The 23,357-nt window shown below is 44.5% G+C and overlaps 1 protein-coding gene across 2 annotated transcripts in view; it reads left to right on the top strand.

The window, feature by feature from the left end:
* The window catches only part of LOC311135733 (THO complex subunit 2-like), a gene marked incomplete at its 5' end in the record, with an annotated part of 73,662 nt that overhangs the window by 43,651 nt on the left and 6,654 nt on the right, over window positions 1–23,357 (top strand). For both annotated transcript variants that reach the window (XM_084169762.1, XM_084169761.1), the window contains 18 exons: window positions 434–530; window positions 1,332–1,449; window positions 1,572–1,751; window positions 6,681–6,845; window positions 7,417–7,692; window positions 8,505–8,646; window positions 9,194–9,351; window positions 9,509–9,637; window positions 9,803–9,934; window positions 10,223–10,407; window positions 13,469–13,644; window positions 13,869–13,971; window positions 14,370–14,767; window positions 18,053–18,111; window positions 19,676–19,711; window positions 21,460–21,594; window positions 22,045–22,111; window positions 22,237–22,385. In XM_084169762.1, the coding sequence (XP_084025888.1) occupies window positions 434–530; window positions 1,332–1,449; window positions 1,572–1,751; window positions 6,681–6,845; window positions 7,417–7,692; window positions 8,505–8,646; window positions 9,194–9,351; window positions 9,509–9,637; window positions 9,803–9,934; window positions 10,223–10,407; window positions 13,469–13,644; window positions 13,869–13,971; window positions 14,370–14,767; window positions 18,053–18,111; window positions 19,676–19,711; window positions 21,460–21,594; window positions 22,045–22,111; window positions 22,237–22,385 (2,705 nt within the window). The remainder of the gene's footprint in view (window positions 1–433; window positions 531–1,331; window positions 1,450–1,571; window positions 1,752–6,680; window positions 6,846–7,416; window positions 7,693–8,504; window positions 8,647–9,193; window positions 9,352–9,508; window positions 9,638–9,802; window positions 9,935–10,222; window positions 10,408–13,468; window positions 13,645–13,868; window positions 13,972–14,369; window positions 14,768–18,052; window positions 18,112–19,675; window positions 19,712–21,459; window positions 21,595–22,044; window positions 22,112–22,236; window positions 22,386–23,357) is intronic.

Raw genomic sequence — 23,357 nt, 5'->3', positions numbered from 1 at the left:
CTGTAACGTAACAACATTTGGAAAAAGTCAAGGCGTCTGAATACTTTCCAAAGGCACTGTATATGGTTCTTCCTTGCAAGGGTTCAACTACAGCAATGTGGGGGCGGGATTATTTGACATGGATTGTATTCAGTTGGGAGAAAATATTTGGAAATGTAGTGAAACATGGAGGTACTACCTGAACTTTTCCATTAAGAACACACATTTTTGTTTTCCATTACAAAATGTTTTGCTACAGTGTACCCTACCAAACACGACCCTGATGTCACGAATCAGTGTTATTATCAAAGAGGCATTAAGGTGTACTTTTTTGATCCATGTAGTTACATCCCAGTGCAACTCTATACTTTAGTTGACTGTATTTTATGTAACATATGTATGTCTGCTTGCCAACTGATTGACTGCTGACTTTTCTCCTGTCTCCTATCTCCAGGCCTGGCCAGTCTGTGTGGAGCAGTGTTCAGGAAATACCCAATCGAGTTGGCCGGCCTCCTCCAGTATGTGACCAATACGCTGAAAGCAGGGAAGAGGTAACTATAACTCCTGTGCTGGCAGACGGTGCCTCAATGACTTGCTGGATCTGATGTGATTCATAGTGATGGAGTCTGTCGCTCATAGTCAGTCAACTGGGGTCCCCTCCGTCTCTGTCTGGTTTCTCATGAATCAAAACCGGGATGGACGTAGTCTGTTCCTCCTGTAGCAGTATAAGGCCAGGGCCTAGGGCTGAGAGCGAGAGGGGCAGAGGGAGATGGAGAGGGGTCTGAACTGTTGTGCCTCCCTGCAGGGATCTGAACTGGGCAGAGCTGCTGAGTAATGTGGTGTTGATGAGGAGGCTGCTGACTGTGGGGGTTTGGGCTCCCAAAGAGGAGGAGGGAAGGGTAATTATATCAGCGCTGGTCTCCCTGTAATGCCTGGAGTCGGCAGGTAGTGAATCACACTGGGCTCCATGGCCACTCTCTCATCTCATCTCTCTCTCCCCATCTCGATCTATCTCTCCCTCCCTCCCTCCCTCCCTCTCTCCCTCCCTCCCTCCCTCTCCCATCAGTTCAGATCAGTCCTTTCCAGGGCCAGGGATGCAGGGGAAGTAAATAGAGGTGGCACTCTGCCACAGCGCCAATGAAACAGCATGGAATATAATTCTGTCATGTAGATTTGCTGAATTATGTTATTATTAGTGCGCTGTCCTTAGCTACTCCCACAGTTGTTTTCGCCCCCAACCTTGTTTGTTTTTTTACCTATGTTTATTTTTGTGTATGCGCACATGTTATTTGTTTGTCTGCGTTCACAAATATGTATACAATGTGATTATGTTGTCCCGTCCCCCGCTGCAGTTTTGACCTGCTGATTCTAAAAGAGGTGGTGCAGAAGATGGCCGGCATCGAGATCACTGACGAGATGACGTCAGAGCAGATGGAAGCTATGACTGGAGGGGAGCAGCTCAAAGCTGAGGTACAGGACCATGTTTGGTCTGACTTGGAACACCATGACCAGCTCAAAGCTGAGGCACATTGCGTTAGTTGGCTATTGCTCAGCATGACTTGAAACAATTCAATTATATTTTCTGTCCCCAGGGTGGTTACTTTGGTCAGATCCGTAACACTAAGAAGTCGTCCCAGCGTCTAAAGGATGCCCTGTTGGACCATGATCTGGCCCTGCCCCTCTGTCTCCTCATGGCCCAGCAACGCAACGGGGTGGTCTTTCTGGAGGGGGGCGAGAAACACCTCAAACTGGTGGGCAAGCTGTACGACCAGGTACGTACTGAACCCCTTTACAGCATTACTTACACTACCAGTCAAAAGTTTGGACACACTTACTCATTCAAGGGTTTTTTTATTATTTTTTACATTGTAGTAAAAGTGAAGACATCAAAACTATGAAATAACACATATGGAGTCATGTAGTAAAGAAAAAGTGTTAAACAAATCAAAGTATATTTTATATTTGAGAATCTTCAAATAGCCACCCTTTGCCTTGATGACAGCTTTGCATTCTCTCAACCAGCTTCACCTGGAATGCTTTTCCAACGGTCTTGAAGGAGTTCCCACATATGCTGAGCACTCGTTGGCTGCTTTTTCTTCACTCTGCGGTCCAACTTATCCCAAACCAATTGGGTTAATGTCAGGGAATTGTGGAGGTCAGGTCATCTGATGTAGCACTCCATCACTCTCCTTCTTGGTAAAATAGCCCTTATACAGCCTGGAGGTGTGTTGGGTCATTGTCCTGTTGAAAAACAAATGATATTCCCACTAAGCCCAAACCAGATGGGATGGCGTATCGCTGTAGAATGCTGTGGTAGCCATGCTGGTGAAGTGTGCCTTGAATTCTAAATAAATCACAGACCGTGTCACCAGCAAAGCACCCCCACGCCATAACACCTCCTCCTCCATGCTTTACGGTGGGAAATACACATGCAGAGATCATCCGTTCACCCACACCGCGTCTCACAAAGACACGGTGGTTGGAACCCAAAATCTCCAATTTGGTCTCCAGAACAAAGGATACATTTCCACCGGTCTAATGTCCATTGCTCGTGTTTCTTGGCCCAAGCAGGTCACTTCTTCTTATTGGTGTCCTTTAGTAGTGGTTTCTTTGCAGCAATTCGACCATGAAGGCCTGATACACACAGTTCCCGCTGAACAGTTGATGTTGAGATGTGTCTGTTACTTGAACTCTGTGAAGCATTTATTTGGGCTGCAATTTCTGAGGCTGGTAACTCTAATGAACTTATCCTCTACTTCGGAGTTAACTCTGGGTCTTCCATTCCTGTCGCGTTCCTCAGAAAAGCCAGTTTCATCATAGCGCATGATGGTTTTTGCGACTGCACTTGAAGAAACTTTCAAAGTTCTTGAAATGTTCCGTATTGACTGACCTTCATGTCTTAAAGTAATGATGGACTGTCGTTTCTCTTTGCTTATTTGAGCAGTTGAAATGCATTCCAGGTGACTACCTCATGAAGCTGGTTGAGAGAATGCTAATATTGTGCAAAGCTGTCATCAAGGCAAAGGGTGGCTATTTGAAGAATCTCAAATATAAAATATAGTTTGATTTGTTTAACACTTTTCTGTTTACTACATGATTCTATATGTGTCATTTCATAGTTTTGATGTCTTCACTATTATTCTACAATGTAGAAAATAGTAAAAATAAAGTAAAACCCTGGAATGAGTAGGTGTGTCCAAACTTTTGACTGGTACTGTACACTAGTTTCACGCCTTGGAGGGTTCTCCCATTTAGAGTTAATTAAATAGTCAATCTGTCATTGCCTTTAAAATAGCATATTGATAAGCACAGAGGGTAACTTGAAGTCATGTCGATAAGCTACATCAGGGGAGTGCAGATGAATGGAATCCTCCCCTTTTCTCATTACTAAAATTCTTAAACATTACACAGCTGACAATTATGTTTGGTTCAATTCCCCCATGTTGCCTGGAGCTGTGAGCTTTCCTCAGCGATAATCTAAAAGATTGCCTCTTTGCAGTATTGGGCCACATTGATGGATGGTTTGAATAAACCAGGTTGTGTCTTTAAACGAATGAGAAGCTATGGGACTAATAGCACACAAACATGGCTGTGCAATAAGGGAGAATGAACTCTCTGGCTGTGTCCAAAATAGATGGCTGTGTCCTATTTCCTATATAGAGCACACAGGAGGCTGCTGAGGGGAGGACGGCTCATAATAGTGGACAGAACGGAGTAAATGGAATGGCATCAAACCCATGGAACCATGTTTGATACATTCAGCTGATTCCACGCCAGCCATTACCACGAGCCCGTCCTCCCCAATTAAGGTGCCACCAACCTCCAGTGATAGAGAACTACTTTTGACCAGTGGTTTGAACCGGTTCAGGGAACAGAACATAAATCAACAAACATTTTTGAGGAACAGAATCAGAACCAGGAACGGAAGTGATCAAATCAAATTGTATTTGTCACATGCGCCGAATACAACAGGTGTAGACCTTACAGTGAAGTTCTTACTTACACGCCCTTAACCAACAATGCCGTTTTAAGAAAAATACATGTTAAGTAAACAATAGATAAGTAAAAAAAAAATAAAAGTAGTAAAATAACAGTAAAAATAACAGTAGCGAGGCTATATAAAGGGGTTACCGGTACAGAGTCAATGTTCCAGGGCACCAGTTAGTCGATACTGTTTCGGAACAGAACCGTTGTTTTCAAAGCAAATGCAAAGCCCTCACTCAGTAACTCAGAAACGTATTCCCGTGTCTGCCTGCCAGCTGAAAGTCTTTGCCAGTGTGTGCGTGTGTCGGCAACCTGCCCCTCCCCCTCTGAGTCTTAGGCTGCTGCAGCCTACTGACGTTACAAGCATGATTCGGAAAAAAGGGAGAGACTTTTCATTAGAGAAGAATCAATTAACTTTTTCAATGCTAGTTACAGATACTATAGTTACAGTGAGGGAAAAAAAGTATTTGATCCCCTGCTGATTTTGTACGTTTGCCCACTGACAAAGACATGATCAGTCTATAATTTTAATGGTAGGTTTATTTGAACAGTGAGAGACAGAATAACAAAAAATTTTTCCTGAAAAACGCATTTAAAATTTTTTATACATTGATTTGCATTTTAATGAGGGAAATAAGTATTTGACCCCTCTGCAAAACATGACTTAGTACTTGGTGGCAAAACCCTTGTTGGCAATCACAGAGGTCAGACTTTTCTTGTAGTTGGCCACCAGGTTTGCACACATCTCAGGAGGGATTTTGTTCCACTCCTCTTTGCAGATCTTCTCCAAGTCATTAAGGTTTCGAGGCTGACGTTTGGCAACTCGAACCTTCAGCTCCCTCCACAGATTTTCTATGGGATTAAGGTCTGGAGACTGGCTAGGCCACTCCAGGACCTTAATGTGCTTCTTCTTGAGCCACTCCTTTGTTGCCTTGGCCGTGTGTTTTGGGTCATTGTCATGCTGGAAAACCCACCCACAACCCATTTTCAATGCCCTGGCTGAGGGAAGGAGGTTCTCACCCAAGATTTGACGGTACATGGCCCCGTCCATCGTCCCTTTGATGCGGTGAAGTTGTCCTGTCCCCTTAGCAGAAAAACACCCCCAAAGCATGTTTCCACCTCCATGTTTGACGGTGGGGATGGTGTTCTTGGGGTCATAGGCAGCATTCCTCCTCCTCCAAACACGGCGAGTTGAGTTGATGCCAAAGAGCTCCATTTTGGTCTCATCTGACCACAACACTTTCACCCAGTTCTCCTCTGAGTCATTCAGATGTTCATTGGCAAACTTCAGATGGCCCTGTATATGTGCTTTGTTGAGCAGGGAGACCTTGCGGGCGCTGCAGGATTTCAGTCCTTCACGGCGTAGTGTGTTACCAATTGTTTTCTTGGTGACTATGGTCCCAGCTGCCTTGAGATCATTGACAAGATCCTCCCGTGTAGTTCTGGGCTGATTCCTCACCGTTCTCATGATCATTGCAACTCCACGAGGTGAGATCTTGCATGGAGCCCCAGGCCGAGGGAGATTGACAGTTCTTTTGTGTTTCTTCCATTTGCGAATAATCGCACCAACTGTTGTCACCTTCTCACCAAGCTGCTTGGCGATGGTCTTGTAGCCCATTCCAGCCTTGTGTAGGTCTACAATCTTGTCCCTGACATCCTTGGAGAGCTCTTTGGTCTTGGCCATGGTGGAGAGTTTGGAATCTGATTGATTGCTTCTGTGGACAGGTGTCTTTTATACAGGTAACAAGCTGAGATTAGGAGCACTCCCTTTAAGAGTGTGCTCCTAATCTCAGCTCGTTACCTGTATAAAAGACACCTGGGAGCCAGAAATCTTTCTGATTGAGATGGGGTCAAATACGTATTTCCCTCATTAAAATGCAAATCAATTTATAAAAAAATTTAAATGCGTTTTTCTGGATTTTTTTGTTCAAATACTTTTTTCCCCTCACTGTATCACGTTTCACGTTGGCTTTATTAACTACAAAAAGGTAAGACGTTTTTTTAATTCTGGTGGCGCTCTGCACACACAAGATTGTTAGCTAGCTCTGGTCCAACTTTAAGCCAACTCTCGGGAAGTTCAAAGACATTCAAATTTCCTCCATAGAACCCGCTCCTCCGTCGCTATAATTCTGTGGGCCAAATTCAGATAATGCATTTCATAACAATGCCCCGTGCTTCAAGCCAAGCCTCCTCCACCCACTCTCACTCTCCCCACCCGCAAAATGTCAGTTGCATCTCGCGCCCTCCACTTGTCTGTCCATCGCACATGTAAACGACTTACAAATTGAATGCACCAATTTGTAAGTCGCTCTGGATAAGAGCGTCTGCTAAATGATGTTAATGTAATGTAGCCTAGGCAGCCAATAGCGCCCATGTACTATCGGCTGCCTAGGCTAAAACAACTACAGCTTGCCCGCTCCATAGCAAACTGCTCTAAGCTGCTCTATCCGCACTGATTGGTGAAGTAATTTAATGTCAAGCAGAGGTTTAAAAAGGACCAATATAAACCGGTACTTTTTTTGGTACGAACCAGTTCAGAACATTATTTTGCATGTCGGAACAGTGGAATGGAATGAGGAAAAAGTATGATTCTGTTTAGAACTAAACTATTGGAAAATTATTTTGATTCCAACCCCTGCTTTTGACCAGAGCCCAAAAGTAGTGCACTAAATATGGATAAGGGTGCCATTCTCTGACTCCCTGTCCCCTGGCTACAGTGTCACGACACCCTAGTGCAGTTTGGTGGCTTCCTGGCCTCCAACCTGAGTACTGAGGACTACATCAAGCGTGTTCCCTCCATTGACATCCTCTGTAACCAGTTCCACACTCCCCACGACGCTGCCTTCTTCCTCTCACGCCCCATGTATGGACATCAGATCCTGGTGAGTAGTCTCTCCTTCCCTCTGGCACTTCACCTTTAGTCTGTACAGTATGACCAATGGATACCGCGAGTATAAACTATCTACTAATAAATTCAATACATAAGACTGTAACTTTGAATTGATGTGCACTGTAATGCTTTGAGAACACTGGCCATGTAGAACCCTGAAAGAAGGATGGTTTCAGTTCGAGAGGGCGACAGCCGCCCTCCATGCCATGTGCTGTGTAACCGGATTTACTGTCCCCCTGGCCGGACTTGAAACATCCCGAGGTGCCTCTCTGCTGCCGTCACACGGCATGGTCACGCCATCTGAACAATCACATCTGACACGCATCCATCATGAGGAAATTGACTCAGTCAGGTTGTGTGTCTGGGAACAGATCAGACCCACTGTCCTGCTGGGAGTCATGTATAGTACAGCACCATGGACAGGCTGACCCAGGCTGCTGCTTTCAAAGCCAGGGAGAATCGGACTGTAAACTCCTATACTGAAACATACTGTATATCAACCCGTTTGTGAATCTTACCATGTAAAGGAGACAGTAACTGAGTGTCCCCTCCTCTCTCCCTAGTCTAAGTATGATGAGCTGAAGAAAGCTGAGAAGAGCAACCGGCAGCAGCAGAAGGTCCATAAGTACGTGGCTGCGTGCGAGCTGGTGATGTCGCCGGTGCACGAGGCCGTGGTGTCCCTGCACCCGCCCCGTGTCTGGGATGACCTCCGACCCCAGTTCTACGCCACCTTCTGGTCGCTGACCATGTACGACCTGGCCGTGCCACACAACGCCTACGACCGCGAGGTGAAGAAGCTCCAGGTCCAGGTCAAGGCTATCGAGGAGAACCCTGATGTGGTGAGTCACATCATCATGGTCGTGTTCATTAGAGCATACAACGGACACCGCATTCAAACCAAAATTAGCTTTTCTTATTGGTCAAGTCCAGATCCTGTTCCCCCCTTTGTCAGTCTGTTTTCTTCAATTTGGTGCCTGATACTATAAACACGACTCAGGCATCTATCAGACCCCTTGATGACAACACATTTTTATTACATTTTAGCAGTGGTTGAAAAAGTACCCAATTGTCATACTTGAGTAAAAGTAAAGATATCTTAATAGAAAATTGTGAAAAAGTGAAAGTCACCTAGTAAAATACTACTTGAGTAAAAGTATTTGGTTTGAAATATATTTAACTATCAACAGTAAAAGTATAAATAAGCCAGGGGCACACTACAACACGCAGACATCATTTACAAATGAAGCGTTTGTGTTTAACGAGTCCGCCAGATCAGAGGCAGTAGGGATGCCCAGGGATGTTCTCTTGATAAGTGTGTGAATTGGGTCATTTTTCCTGTCATGCTAAGCATTCAAAATATACTGTAACTAGTACTTTTGGGTGTCAGGGAACATTTTCCCTCAAAGTAGCTATCAGTGAAGTCGGCGCTAGTAGGAAAAGACAACACTGAAGCACGTAGAGACTATTCTCATCTTCCAGTTCATCTAAATGCAATGTTCTCCAATTATCACTTGACTTGGAGGGTAATGGTAAAAGTGTACTGTAATTGTATTGTGCTTGACCTCTAAGTTGTTATTAGTGTTTTCTCTCTGTATGTGTTCACCCTGTCTAAACAGCAGCCTGCTTGTCTGTCTATGGTGTCTGTCTGTAGCCGATGAACAAGAAGAAGAAGGAGAAGGAGCGTTGCACGGCCCTACAGGACAAGCTGCAGGAAGAGGAGAAGAAACAGCTGGAGCACGTCCAGAGGGTCCTGCACCGCCTCAAACTAGAGAAGGACAACTGGCTCCTCGCCAGTAAGATGATTTTTGCGCTCGCTCTCTATTTCTCCTTCTCTCTCCCTCCCCCTCTATCTCTCACAGACACAGACACCGCTGACTGCTCATCACAGCACTAATCCCAGCAGACCCTCCCTTACCCAGCTTTCTGTTCCCATTGGGGGACAATACTGAATTGGGACAGTAACACCACAGTCAAACCCCCTCAGCTCCCAGGAGGCTTCACAAAACCAGCCTCACCTTGTTTGTTTTAGCCCAGTTAACGGGCATGACGAGTTGTTTGATGTAATGGCCCCAAAGTCTGTTTTAGAGGATCTGGGCTAATGGCAGATGACAACTCTCCCATTTCATTAAAGAAAACGTCAGTCATATTAACGATTTCACTGTACAGCTATACAACCCACGCTAATGACATTTTAAAAGAGTGGGTTTAACCTCAAATCTTGTTTGAAGAATTACCTCTGAGTCACTCTAAAGATGAGTCATGCGAGTTAGTTGATGGTAAGTCTAATTCACTGTTCTCACATCCTTCTTTTTATCAATCCCTTCCCTCTCCCTCGCTCAGAATCCACCAAGAATGAGACCATCACTAAGTTCCTGCAGCTGTGTCTGTTTCCTCGCTGTATCTTCTCTGCCATCGACGCTGTGTACTGTGCCCGCTTTGTGGAGCTGGTGCACCAGCAGAAGACCCCCAACTTCTGCACCCTGCTCTGCTATGACCGGGTGAGACTTCTCCCTTTCTCTCTCTTTCTTGCTCTCACCTTTCTGCCTTTTTGCCCTCTACTATCTCTGGTTGTCACATGTCATTATACCATGGGATTTCCGTCACTTAGTTACTCCGCCCTGACCTCCTAACTGTGTTGCATGGTCCTATCTGCAGGTGTTCTCTGACATCATCTACACGGTGGCCAGCTGCACGGAGAACGAGTCGCGGCGCTACGGACGCTTCCTGTGCTGCATGCTGGAGACGGTGACCCGCTGGCACAGCGACCGCGCTGTCTACGAGAAGGTGAGGTGACCACCTATCTCGATCTCACACACATTACTTTCTCCCTCTCTCTCTCTCGCACTCACTCACACACTCATACACACACACACACACACACATTACATCCTCTCTCTCAGTAATGTGTGTTAACATTTCATCTTGTCTGTTTGTTGTTCCCTCTTCAAGGAGTGTGGTAACTACCCAGGCTTCCTGACCATTTTCAGAGCCACAGGCTTTGACGGAGGGAACAAAGCAGACCAGCTGGACTATGAGAACTTCAGACATGTGGTGCACAAATGGCACTACAAGCTGACTAAAGTGAGTTTCTCCCTTTGTTTCATTGCCTTCTGAAGAAGTCAATCTGGTCTTTTTGTCTTATTAACTCCTATTCATTTACTAGCATTATTCAGAATTCAATAGTTTAAATGAAAGGAAACGTGACCAACAACGCTAGCAGGAAATAGTACCCGCTCAAACTGAGTGAGAAGCTCCTCAAACGTGAAGAGTCATGTCTCCTCTGTATATGTACAGTATAATCGGAGCGCAGTGGAATGTGTGAATGCAGCAATACACCCCTCCTCCCCTCTCTCCCTCTGTGCCCTCCAGGCATCAGTCCACTGCTTGGAGACGGGGGAGTACACCCACATCCGGAACATCCTGATCGTGCTGACCAAGATCCTGTCCTGCTACCCAAAAGTGCTGAACCTGGGCCAGGCGCTGGAGTGCCGCGTCCACAAGATCTGTCTGGAGGAGAAGGAGAAGAGGCCAGACCTCTATGCCTTAGCCATGGGGTAACACAGAGTCTACCAGCCGCATTGTGTGCAGTGCAGCACAGTCACAGTTTACTATCATTGTGGGGGTTGTAATTTATTGTGGGGCATAAGTGGCAAGTGGTTACCTAGCATTTTGCTGTAAGCATTTTCAGTTTGTTGTGAAGCTAGTACCAACAAATGGTGGTGTTAAATGGAGGTGTGTACTTTTAATGCAAAAATAACTACAGAGGTATAAATGAAGTAGTATTGGATGAATTATAATTAGGGAAGGTTGAGTTGTACTTGTTGTGGATTATCTAAACAGAGTTGTGAGAACAGCTCAGTGATCTTCGTACTTTGTCTTTTTTATTTTATTTTTATTTATTTTTTTCACCTTTATTTAACCAGGTAAGCCAGTTGAGAACAAGTTCTCATTTACAACTGCGACCTGGCCAAGATAAAGCAAAGCAGTGCGATAAAAACAACAACACAGAGTTACATATGGGGTAAAACAAAACATAAAGTCAAAAAATACAACAGAAAATATATATACAGTGTGTGCAAATGTAGCAAGTTATGGAGGTAAGGCAATAAATAGGCCATAGTGCAAAATAATTACAATTAGTATTAACACTGGAATGCTAGATGTGCAAGAGATTATGTGCAAATAGAGATACTGGGGTGCAAAAGAGCAAAATAAATAACAATATAGGGATGTAGTTGGGTGGGCTAATTTCAGATGGGCTGTGTACAGGTGCAGTGATCGGTAAGGTGCTCTGACAACTGATGCTTAAAGTTAGTGAGGGAGATAAGAGTCTCCAGCTTCAGAGATTTTTGCAATTCGTTCCAGTCATTGGCAGCAGAGAACTGGAAGGAATGGCGGCCAAAGGAGGTGTTGGCTTTGGGAATGACCAGTGAGATATACCTGCTGGAGCGCAGACTACGGGTGGGTGCTGCTATGGTGACCAATGAGCTAAGATAAGGCGGGGATTTGCCTAGCAGTGATTTATAGATGGCCTGGAGCCAGTAGGTTTGAGGACGAACATGTAGTGAGGACCAGCCAACAAGAGCGTACAGGTCACAGTGGTGGGTAGTGTATGGGGCTTTGGAGACAAAACGGATGGCACTGTGATAGACTACATCCAATTTGCTGAGTAGAGTGTTGGAGGCTATTTTGTAAATGACATCGCCGAAGTCAAGGATCGGTAGGATAGTCAGTTTTACGAAGGCATGTTTGGCAGCATGAGTGAAGGAGGCTTTGTTGCGAAATAGGAAGCCGATTCTAGATTTAACTTTGGATTGGAGATTCTTAATGTGAGTCTGGAAGGAGAGTTTACAGTCTAACCAGACATCTAGGTATTTGTAGTTGTCCACATACTCTAGGTCAGACCCATCGAGAGTGGTGATTCTAGTCGGGTGGGCTAGTTGTAGTGACTAGTAGAGGATGAGCCTTAAGGAGCTGGTGTGGTAATGAGGGCTGATAATTCATTAAGGTGTGGGCCTAGTCTAGCTGACTGTCTGCCTGCTTGGGATTCAGTCAGTCACCTGGTGCTGCTGTAAAGCACTTCAGACAGCTAAACAAACATAATCCTCTACAGAGCTTTACAGGATGTACCTGGCAAATCCTCACTTAGAGAGATACCGATCTCGTGTGTGTGTGTGTGTGTGTGTGTGTATGTTAGGGATGTAACGATTCACCGATACGCATCGACCCCTAGTTCAAATGTTTAAGATGCAAGCGCATCGGTCCACGGGAGCCCAAACCGATCCAAATGAAGCATGCATTGGTAAGAAAAAGTATTAAAACGTTACGAAATCGCCGTTTCACAAACGTTTTATTATTTTGTTCTGCCTTATTCCGAAAAATACTTATAATCTGTTGTGACTGAATTGATGCTTCCTCTCCTTCAGCCTATCAAACTTGTATGCATGTAACTGTGTATGACTTTGATCTACAAGTCAGATAACAACTGTGTGCACAGTGCAGGAGACACAGCTGCTTGCGCCAATGAGAGGTAGGCCTACCCTATCCCTGTTCTAATAATGGTAGGCTACATCTGCACGGCACCTTCAGCATTCAGATGTTTGTAAAATGGCTTTCGAAATATTAAATCATAGGCTTTGAGGGACAATCAATGTAATTGGATGGGTCATTGTTACCAAATGCGCTGTTGAAAATTGTGTTTTACCGGCGGAGCTGTGTAGGCTACCGGAGTGGACACAGCTCACATCTTGCTGATTGCACATCTAACTGCTGATTGGGACTTTTCAATTGGCAGGTTCTCCGTACTAAATATTTTTGGCAGTTCTGCTTTAAACAGTCTGTGCATTTGGTCATTTTTACATGCACAGGGTAAAGGTGTAATTTCATAACAAGGACAGCAATAAGTTTTGCGAGCTGCACTGGTCAGAACAGGAGAAGAGAGCAGCTCTCCTTCGTAAAGTTCCAAACGTTCAAAACCGTTCTCTTTTGAGACTGTGGTGAAATCCAAAGCTGTGTTATATGAATTAGCTATGTATTTCATGGCTAATTTCTGTAGATAAACATTGACATATTACTAGCACAATACATTTTTATCTGCTATATGACAAGTCCATCAGTGGGTGATCAGGATTTCGGACAAAACATAAATTGCCAGCTCACACACTACATCATATATACACACACACGCACGCACAGGGCTGCTCAGAGAAGTCGGCTCAGACAAATCCAGCTCAGCTCCATCAGTATCAGATATTAATTTAGAATGGAAAATGAATTTGTTCATGCAACAATTGTTAGTGCATTGAATCAAACCGAATCGCATCGATTCGTTCCACTAATGAAATCGAATCGCACCGAATCGTTTCAAACTGAAAGTATCGTTCCTGTATCGGAGCCCATGTATCTAGATGCGTATCGAATCGTGCTTGTAAGGATAGATGCACATCCCTAGTGTGTGTAAGTGGAATGATATGATCATTATGTTATTGAGTGCCTCTGTGGGAGAGTTTTGTTTCTGTGGTATGTCTATGGGTATGTGCGTAAGCATGTGTATGGGGTGTAATGCTGTATGATTGCCCTGCTTTTACCTTGTGTAACCCTCCATGCGTTTTGCAGCTATTCTGGCCAGTTGAAAGGCAGGAAGGCGCACATGGTCCCTGAGAATGAGTTCCACCACAAGGAGCAGCCGATGAGGAGCACCACCCCTGTCAGCCAGCAGAACGGCCCTGGCACCACGGCCAAACCTGCCACCAACGCCAGCAAGACTGAGGAGGGAGTCAGCGAGGACGCCGGTAAGTGGGGAGATCCAACCAGTTTGCACTGGGATCTGGCCTTCTATCATAAGATGAGCTGATAGGAAAATATTAGAACATCCATCCCCCCCAGCAATGATATTTACCTTGTGGTTACATGTCACACACAATATGACGGGTGTTATAGTTTTAATTAGCATGGGTCAGTTGTTTTATTGAAAGGGCCATTGTGTTCATGCTGTTGCTGCTTCATGCTTTGATAGATCGATCCAAGGATAAATCTCAGGGGACGGCGAAGCCGGTGAACAAAGCCAACAGCACAGCGGCCAAAGTGACCACCAGCAACGGGAATGGTGCTCCTAACAGGTAGGCATGGAGGCCAGCCAGTTTATCAGCCCACAGCACTGGGGCTGGGAAACAACTTTATTTATTTATTTACTGTTCTCTACTATAGCTCATTAATATGTAAAAAAGGCTGAATAAAACAGGAAAGAGATCGATCAGTTGTTTGAATATTAGTCAGTCAGTAAATCACCTGATTGAAATCTAACACTGCACTTTGAACTGGTGGATATAAAGACTAGACATCTAAAGTTTTGCCTCGTGTGATTATATACAGGGATTAAAGAATTACTCTATGATTTCTGTGTGAAGAAAATATTATAAGAGAATGTTGAATCAGCCTTGGCTCTTGCTTATCTGCGCGTCCGTAGGATGTTGTCAATGTTGAACTCTGAACCATGTCCATTCTGTTTCCCTCGCAGCACCAAAGCCATCAAAGAGAGGGATGACAAGGAAAAGAGCGGGAAGGAGAAAAAAGAGAAGAAGGAGAAGACTCCAGGCAGCACTCCAGAGACCAAGGGGGAGAGCCGGCGGGAGAAGCAGAGGGATGAGAGAGGAGCAGTTGGCAAGGAGGAGCGGGCGCCACGTGAGGGTAAGGAGAAGACGCCCAAGGCAGACCGGGACAAGCAGAAGGCGGAAGAGAAGAGCAGCAAAGAGGACAAGGCCAAGGCCGGCAACGGAGAGCCCAAGGAGCCATCCAGGGAGCGCGACACTGGAGCCAAGGAGTCCAAGAGCAAGGAGAAGGGAGGAGACAGGAGTGCTGTGTCCGGGTCCCTCAAGTCTCCAGTTCCCCGATTGGAGTCTGCTGAATCTGAGAGGGGTAAGCAGCCTGACCTTCAACACTGGCTCTGCTCCTATTCTGTTTCTGATTGTCTCATCATTGTCAACGGATAATTGGAGCTACAGTTGAAGTCGGAAGTTTACATACACTTAGGTTGGAGTCATTATAACTAGTTTTTCAACCACTTCACAAATATCTTGTTAACAAACTATAATTTTGGCAAGTCGATTAGGACATCTACTTTGTGCATGACACAAGTAATTTTTCCAACAGTTGTTTACAGACAGATTATTTCACTTATTCACTGTATCACATTTCCAGTGGGTCAGAAGTTTACAAACACTAAGTTGACGGTGCCTTTAAACAGCTTGGGAAATTCCAGAAAATGATGTCATGGCTTTAGAAGCTTCTAATAGGCTAATTGACATCATTTGAGTCAATTGGAGGTGTACCTGTGGATGTACAGTGGGGGAAAAAAGTATTTAGTCAGCCACCAATTGTGCAAGTTCTCCCACTTAAAAAGATGAGAGGCCTGTAATTTTCATCATAGGTACACGTCAACTATGACAGACAAAATGAGAGAAGAAAAATCCAGAAAATCACATTGTAGGATTTTTTATGAATTTATTTGCAGATTATGGTGGAAAATAAGTATTTGGTCAATAACAAAAGTTTCTCAATACTTTGTTATATACCCTTTGTTGGCAATGACACAGGTCAAACGTTTTCTGTAAGTCTTCAAGGTTTTCACACACTGTTGCTGGTATTTTGGCCCATTCCTCCATGCAGATCTCCTCTAGAGCAGTGATGTTTTGGGGCTGTCGCTGGGCAACACGGACTTTCAACTCCCTCCAAAGATTTTCTATGGGGTTGAGATCTGGAGACTGGCTAGGCCACTCCAGGACCTTGAAATGCTTCTTACGAAGCCACTCCTTCGTTGCCCGGGCGGTGTGTTTGGGATCATTGTCATGCTGAAAGACCCAGCCACGTTTCATCTTCAATGCCCTTGCTGATGGAAGGAGGTTTTCACTCAAAATCTCACGATACATGGCCCCATTCATTCTTTCCTTTACACGGATCAGTCGTCCTGGTCCCTTTGCAGAAAAACAGCCCCAAAGCATGATGTTTCCACCCCCATGCTTCACAGTAGGTATGGTGTTCTTTGGATGCAACTCAGCATTCTTTGTCCTCCAAACACGACGAGTTGAGTTTTTACCAAAAAGTTATATTTTGGTTTCATCTGACCATATGACATTCTCCCAATCCTCTTCTGGATCATCCAAATGCACTCTAGCAAACTTCAGACGGGCCTGGACATGTACTGGCTTAAGCAGGGGGACACGTCTGGCACTGCAGGATTTGAGTCCCTGGCGGCGTAGTGTGTTACTGATGGTAGGCTTTGTTACTTTGGTCCCAGCTCTCTGCAGGTCATTCACTAGGTCCCCCCGTGTGGTTCTGGGATTTTTGCTCACCGTTCTTGTGATCATTTTGACCCCACGGGGTGAGATCTTGCGTGGAGCCCCAGATCGAGGGAGATTATCAGTGGTCTTGTATGTCTTCCATTTCCTAATAATTGCTCCCACAGTTGATTTTCTTCAAACCAAGCTGCTTACCTATTGCAGATTCAGTCTTCCCAGCCTGGTGCAGGTCTACAATTTTGTTTCTGGTGTCCTTTGACAGCTCTTTGGGCTTGGCCATAGTGGAGTTTGGAGTGTGACTGTTTGAGGTTGTGGACAGGTGTCTTTTATACTGATAACAAGTTCAAACAGGTGCCATTAATACAGGTAACGAGTGGAGGACAGAGGAGACTCTTAAAGAAGAAGTTACAGGTCTGTAAGAGCCAGAAATCTTGCTTGTTTGTAGGTGACCAAATACTTATTTTCCACCATAATTTGCAAATAAATTCATTAAAAATCCTACAATGTGATTTTCTGGATAATCTTTTCTGAATTTGTCTGTCATAGTTGACGTGTACCTATGATGAAAATTACAGGCCTCTCATCTTTTTAAGTGGGAGAACTTGCACAATTGGTGGCTGACTAAATACTTTTTCCCCCCACTGTATTTCAAGGCCTACCTTCAAACTCATGGGAAAATCAAAAGAAATCAGCCAAGACCTCAGGAAAAAAAATTGTAGACCTCCACAAGTCTGGTTCATCCTTTGGAGCAATTTCCAAATGCCTGAAGGTACCACGTTCATCTGTACAAACAATAGTACGCAAGGATAAACACCATGGGACCACGCAGCCGTCATACCGCTCAGGAAGGAGACGCGTTCTGTCTCCTAGAGATGAACGTACTTTGGTGCGAAAAGTGCAAATCAATCCCAGAACAACAGCAAAGGACCTTGTGAAGATGCTGGAGGAAACCGGTACAGAAGTATTTATATCCACAGTAAAACAAGTCCTATATCGACATAACCTGAAAGGCCGCTCAGCAAGGAAGAAGCCACTGCTCCAAAACCGCCATAAAAAAGCCAGACTATGGTTTGCAACTGCACATGGGAACAAAGATTGTACTTTTTGGAGAAATGTCCTCTGGTCTGATGAAACAAACTGTTTGGCCATAATGACCATCGTTATGTTTGGAGGAAAAAGGGGGGTAGCTTGCAAGCCGAAGAACACCATCCCAACCGTGAAGCACGGGGGTGGCAGCATCATGCTGTGGGGGTGCTTTGCTGTAAAGGGACTGGTGCACTTCACAAAATAGATGGCATCATGAGGTCGCAAATGGGTCTTCCAAATGGACAATGACCCCAAGCATACTTCCAAAGTTGTGGCAAAATGGCTTAAGGACAACAAAGTCAAGGTATTGGAGTGGCCATCACAAAGCCCTGACCTCAATCCTATAGAACATTTCTGGGCAGAACTGAAAAAGTATGTGCGAGCAAGGAGGCCTGCAAACCTGACTCAGTTACACCAGCTCTGTCAGGAGGAATGGGCCAATATTCACCCAACTTATTGTGGGAAGCTTGTGGAAGGCTACCCGAAACGTTTGACCCAAGTTAAGCAATTTAAAGGCAATGCTACCAAATACTAATTGAGTGTATGTAAACTTCTGACCCAATGGGAATGTGATGAAATAAATAAAAGCTGAAATAAATCATTCTCTCTACTATTATTCTGACATTTCACATTCTTAAAATAAAGTGGTGATCCTAACTGACCTAAGAGGGAATTTTTACTAGGATTAAATGTCAGGAATTGTGAAAAACTGAGTTTAAATGTATTTGACTAAGGTGTATGTAAACTTCCAACTTCAACTGTATTAGTTCGAATTTGCCAGTTGAGAACTAACTGAATTTAATCCTCCTGTTTATTCCAGATCACAAAAGGCGAAAACTCGACACCCACTCTTCACCATCCCATTCCTCCTCTGTTAAGGTTAGTATGGCCTGAGGAAGGCTGTGCCCGTGTTTCTTCCCTTTCTGCCGGAGCGTTCCCAACTGTTGCGTGTTCCATCGTCCCTCAAGATCACCGAGGAGAGTTCTCACACACGGGAGCCACGTCTGGAATCACCTTCCTAAACCATGGGCGTTTGGAAATAATTCCATGGACTTTTCCTTAATATTTTCCTGAGTGGGGAAAACCATCAAGGACTTAGCCAAGAGAATAATGTATATATTGAAATATTAATTTATTTTCATGTGAAGGAAAGCAGTAAACGTGCGAGAGGAGTTTTTATGCATTTCTATATTCCCCACCCTTTTTTCTCTTTTTGAGAGCACTATTTTTCCTCAAGTAAAATGGCTTCCAAAGTCAGGAGCTTGCTCCTTTTTCACTATCAAGCTGAATTTTTTATTTTTTTTTGATTATTTTTTCCCCCCTCTAAGATCGGTATTTTCCAGTTCAAAATAGCACCCAAGATGAAGAGTTTTTTTCTCCTGTTTTCCGGCAAGCTGAAAAGATTTCTTGGTGTTTTTATTTTCCTCTGAATCTACGGGAAACCAGCGGGGGGTGGGCTGAGTCCGCAGTGGCACAATGTCTTCAGAGGAAGTCTCTATCTGCTACAGGAGGAGAGGCAGAGAGCCATCCTGCTGCTACTGCCACGTCATCTGTCCCCACTGTTAGCTCTGATCTGTTCAATCGGCTCTCATGCAGCCTCAGTTTGTACCTTCGCTTCCACTCAAGATGTGTACGGAGTCAGTCGTTCCTTTGGCCCCCCCACAACCCTTCCCTGCCTACAACCACCAATCCCCCCTCAACACCCCTACCACCCTGTCACACGCGCAGTGGGAACCCCAGGCACCACCAGCACCCAGACCCATAGAGAGAGAAGAGCGAGAGCCTCAGTTTTACACCAGGCAAAAGTACAGAAGGAAAATAAAGCCTGCCTACTACTACAGAGAGCGCGAGAGGGAGAGAGAAAGTGTGGGCGAAGCCTTCTGGATCTGCTGGAGCGTTGCCTAAACTGCTGGAAGCTTGTGATAGGTCTTAATGTTTACTACCACCAGAGAGATGGGCTCCTCCCTGTGTCTTATCCATTCTCAACTGTAAGTGACAACAACAGTGCTAAAACGTAGGAGAGCAGAGCACACATAAAATTTAATGTATTTTGTCAGACACACACACAGTTCAGGTGTTTTGTTAGTCTACACCACATGCACTACAAACAAAGTAAAATACCAGCTGTTCTCTAAGCCTCTGAGATGCTTCATTTAATTCCAGACACATTTTTTTGTAGAAAGTAATCAGACACTATTTTCATCTCACTTCTCAGGGTTTTTCTAATCTAATGTAAAGCTGATTAGATGACCCTTGTTAAGGCTATATGAACTCTCCTCTGTTATTAACCTTGTGAAAGCCTTAGTCCTTGAAGGTCAAAGGGAAAGGAAGTGTGACGTCGGTCCGTCCATCCCCCACCCCCCCACACACTTCTCCTCCCGACTCTCTCCTGACCTGCTGTCTGACAACTCCCCAGCTCATCTGTCTCCATTCATTCCTACAGGACAATAGCAACGAACCCAAGGACTCTGCATCCAAGGTTTGGACTCCTCCTAAACACTTCTCTATTATCATTCACCTTGACTGTTATCTTCTTCACTCTCTTTTTCCAAGTGCCATGAGGAGGGGGTCTGTTAGGACTTTGATGCTCTTTAGTAGTTCACACGTATTGAATGGGAAAATGTACCATTTTGCAGACTGCCCGAATAAATCCGACTTAAATAAAAAGTCATTGCTGAATAGTATAACTTGAGATATCACCTTAGGTCAAGTTTCCTGTTTAAGTCCACTCTGTGTCAGGCAGCCAGACCTACACACTACGTTTTAATGAGCTCAGTGGAGTCATGGGAAAGATTAAAGCCCTTGTCCAGTACAGCAGACTGTTGTGTGAAAAAGTGCTGATTGTGCCACCGGGGGAAAGAGAAGGCGAAAGGGCAGAATTTTAAGCAGGCGGCATTTCTTCCTCTGTCTGTGATCACTTTCTAAGGCTGTCCCTGATGCCTGCCCGGGCGGAGACTCATTAGCTATGCGCGTGATGTGCTGTGAAAACACTATGAGAAGGAGATGGGTAATCCTCTATTGAGCCCACATTACAGACCTCGCTCTATTTTTCTCTCTCGCTGACACAGACACACACATTCACTCACCCGCCTCTGTTCCATATTGATTTCTGATATTCGTTTAAAGTCTTTATTAAACTCTAGGTTTTTTAGGCTGGTTTTAAGACCAAAGCCTGCCATTCCTATTCAGCACCAAAACCCCTAGAAGCCCTAGTCAATATTCATTGGGTTCCTCTCAAATCAGTAGCCAATGCCATAGCTCAGTTATTCCTCTGTCTAGATGCTCTCCCTGCAGACTGAGCTGGAGACGCTGTAGATAGCTACGCCAGGTGAATAATTCATACAGCAGGTACAAGGTTGGCTTGTTAAACTTTTATTGAGTTAGACGGCAGCACAAGTAGCAGTGCTCTGCTGTCAGTGGCCAGTGCTAGTCTGTGATATTTTGATCTACCGCCCGCAGTCCCCATGGTCCAGTCTCCTATCACCTACAGTGTACATGGTTCGCTGTGTAGTTATTGGGATGATATCTATGCTCTCTGGATTGAGCTACAGTCACTGGTGACTCAGTTGTTGTCGAGGATGGAAATGTTTGGTATTTGTTTGTGGTCTGAATACTGAGGATGGTGCACCTCTGACCACATGGTTAGGGATAGAGTTGAACTTTGTAGTATCAAACTTCAGTGTCAATCTTGAAAACGTTCCTGATGTTCCATTTTACTAGATACTGTTTCTTCCACATAACTTCTACAGTGGTAAGATGCACTGTGGATCGGTGACTTACACTCAGTGACTGCTTTTGGACACACGATCACTTGTTAGCTGAATTAGGATCCCATGGTGTGCTTGCTGTGGCCCCAGAATTCTCTGCTCTTGAATCTCTTTTTCTTCCAATTTGTTTTTAGTCCTGCTCTATATTTCTGTGTGTTTCTATGTTGAATGAATGAATTTATCTCTGACTGTTTCCTAGTGATTTTCCTCCAAGAACTAACTGTCAGAGCCACTTAGGGGGTTCATTCATATGATCAGCAGCACATAGTAGTTTACAGGGTGTGCCCGGGTATATGGGGTTATATTGTCAGGTTAATGGCTTGGTAATAGGCACACGCTGAGAAGAACAGGCAGATTTCAGCACACACATTTCAAGGTATCCTCCAGTAAGTGGACAGAATGCCTTGAAACGTTAAAAAAATAATATATTTTGGTCTGTTTGTATGCTCATTCCTTACAGCACCACATCAACTACAATTCGGTCGCGCGGTCCAAGAGCAGCGAGAGGGAGACGGACAAGAAAGAGTCAGAGAATGCCCGGGGCCGTTCCAAAGAGAAGAAGACCGAAGACAAAGACCGAAAGGACAGGAAGAGAGTGAGTATTTTACAGGCCATGTTGCCTTGAGTGCGCAAGAGAGATATGTTAAAGTCCCACACTGGGCTCCATGAGGAAAGGAATGTTCTAATCTGATTTTATACCTGTTCCCGTATCTATCTTGATTTACATTTTCATTTACATTTTAGTCATTTAGCAGACGCTCTTATCCAGAGCGACTTACAGGAGCAATTAGGGTTAAGTGCCTTGCTCAAGGGCACATCGACAGATTTTTCACCTAGTCGGCTCAGGGATTAGAACCAGCGACCTTTCGGTTACTGGCACAACGCTCTTAACCACTAAGCTACCTGCCGCCCCGATTTGATAGCTATAGGACTTAACAGCCAAATACTTCAGAGGAATTCTGACCTATTAGTTTTGCATAGATTGTCAAGACTGGTGGGATTGTTATGATTCATTCTCCTTAATTATTTACCGTCTTTTTTTTAGGACCATATGACCACTGACCGTGAGATGAGCCTAGAATCCAAACGCAGAAAAGATGAAAATGGAACCAGTAAGCTATCTCCGTGTACATAATAAGCAAACCTCTCTGCCTAAGAATACAGAATAAAACATACTTTTCAATATGGATATGATCAATATCCATGGTTGGTTATTCTTCTTCCTCTTCTCTCCCAGATTCCTCCAACAAACACAGCAAGAGCGCCAGTCCCTCCTCAGACTCCCCGGTCTCGGCTGACAAAGAGAAGACCAAGAGGTCAAAGTCCTCCAGCAAGGAGAAGGGAGAGTCTGCTAAACCTGAGAGGAACTCCTCCGGGGGCAAGAAGGTAGGTAGTACTGCCCCGGTCCTGGACCCTAGCAGAACAATCAATCAATTAAGACTCTAGGTTTCAGTAAATGACAGAGATTTTCAAAACTTTAGAATGCTTCAACTTCCTGAGGGGGAAGTTGACTGACCCCCTCTGGACCTCTCCCCTACCCAACTTTAGGCCTACGTCAGCACCACTTTGTCAGAAAATCCTAGGGAGAGCCCTGATTGTACATTTTAAGCATATTTCTAATTTGGCTACTGAAGCGCAGCCAAGTACAAAGTACCCATAACAGTCTATAGCCTACCATTCTTACTGAGGCATTCTTCTGCCATCATTATTAGGCAAAACAATTATTTGAGCGGTGTGTGTGTCGCACGCACTCCGTCGCGAGTGGTACTCGTAAGGTTGGCAGGTCTGGTATAGGAACTATCGGCCATATGTTCATACCCCTTGACTTTTTCCACATTTTGTTGTTACAGCTTGAATTTAAAATGGATTAAATTCAGATTTTGTGTCACTGGCCTACACACAATACCCCATAATGTCAAAGTGGAATTATGTTTATAGAATTGTTTTCAAATTAATTAAAAATGAGAAGCTGAAATGTCTTGATTCAGTAAGTACTCAACGCCTTTGTTATGGCAAGCCTAAATAAGTTCAGGAGTAAAAATATGCTTAACAAGTCACATAATATGTTGCATGGACTCACTCTGTGTGCAATAGTAGTGTTTAACATGATTTTGGAATGACTACCTCTTCTCTGTACCCCACACATACAATTACCTGTAAGGTCTTTCAATTGAGCAGTGAATTTCAAACACAGATTCAACCACAAAGACCAGGGAGGTTTTCCAATGCCTCACAAAGGGCACCTATTGGTAGATAACCAAAAAATAAAATAAAAAACAGACATTGAATATCCCTATTGAGCATGGTGCAGTTATTAATTACACTTGTGATGGTTTATAAATAACCCAGTCACTACAA

Source organism: Coregonus lavaretus, assembly GCF_964263955.1.
Source record: "Coregonus lavaretus genome assembly, chromosome: 10".
In the NCBI taxonomy this organism is placed as follows: Eukaryota; Metazoa; Chordata; class Actinopteri; order Salmoniformes; family Salmonidae; genus Coregonus; species Coregonus lavaretus.
The sequence above is the reverse complement of the archived record's forward strand: the minus strand, read 5'-3'. Positions and strand labels throughout refer to the sequence as shown.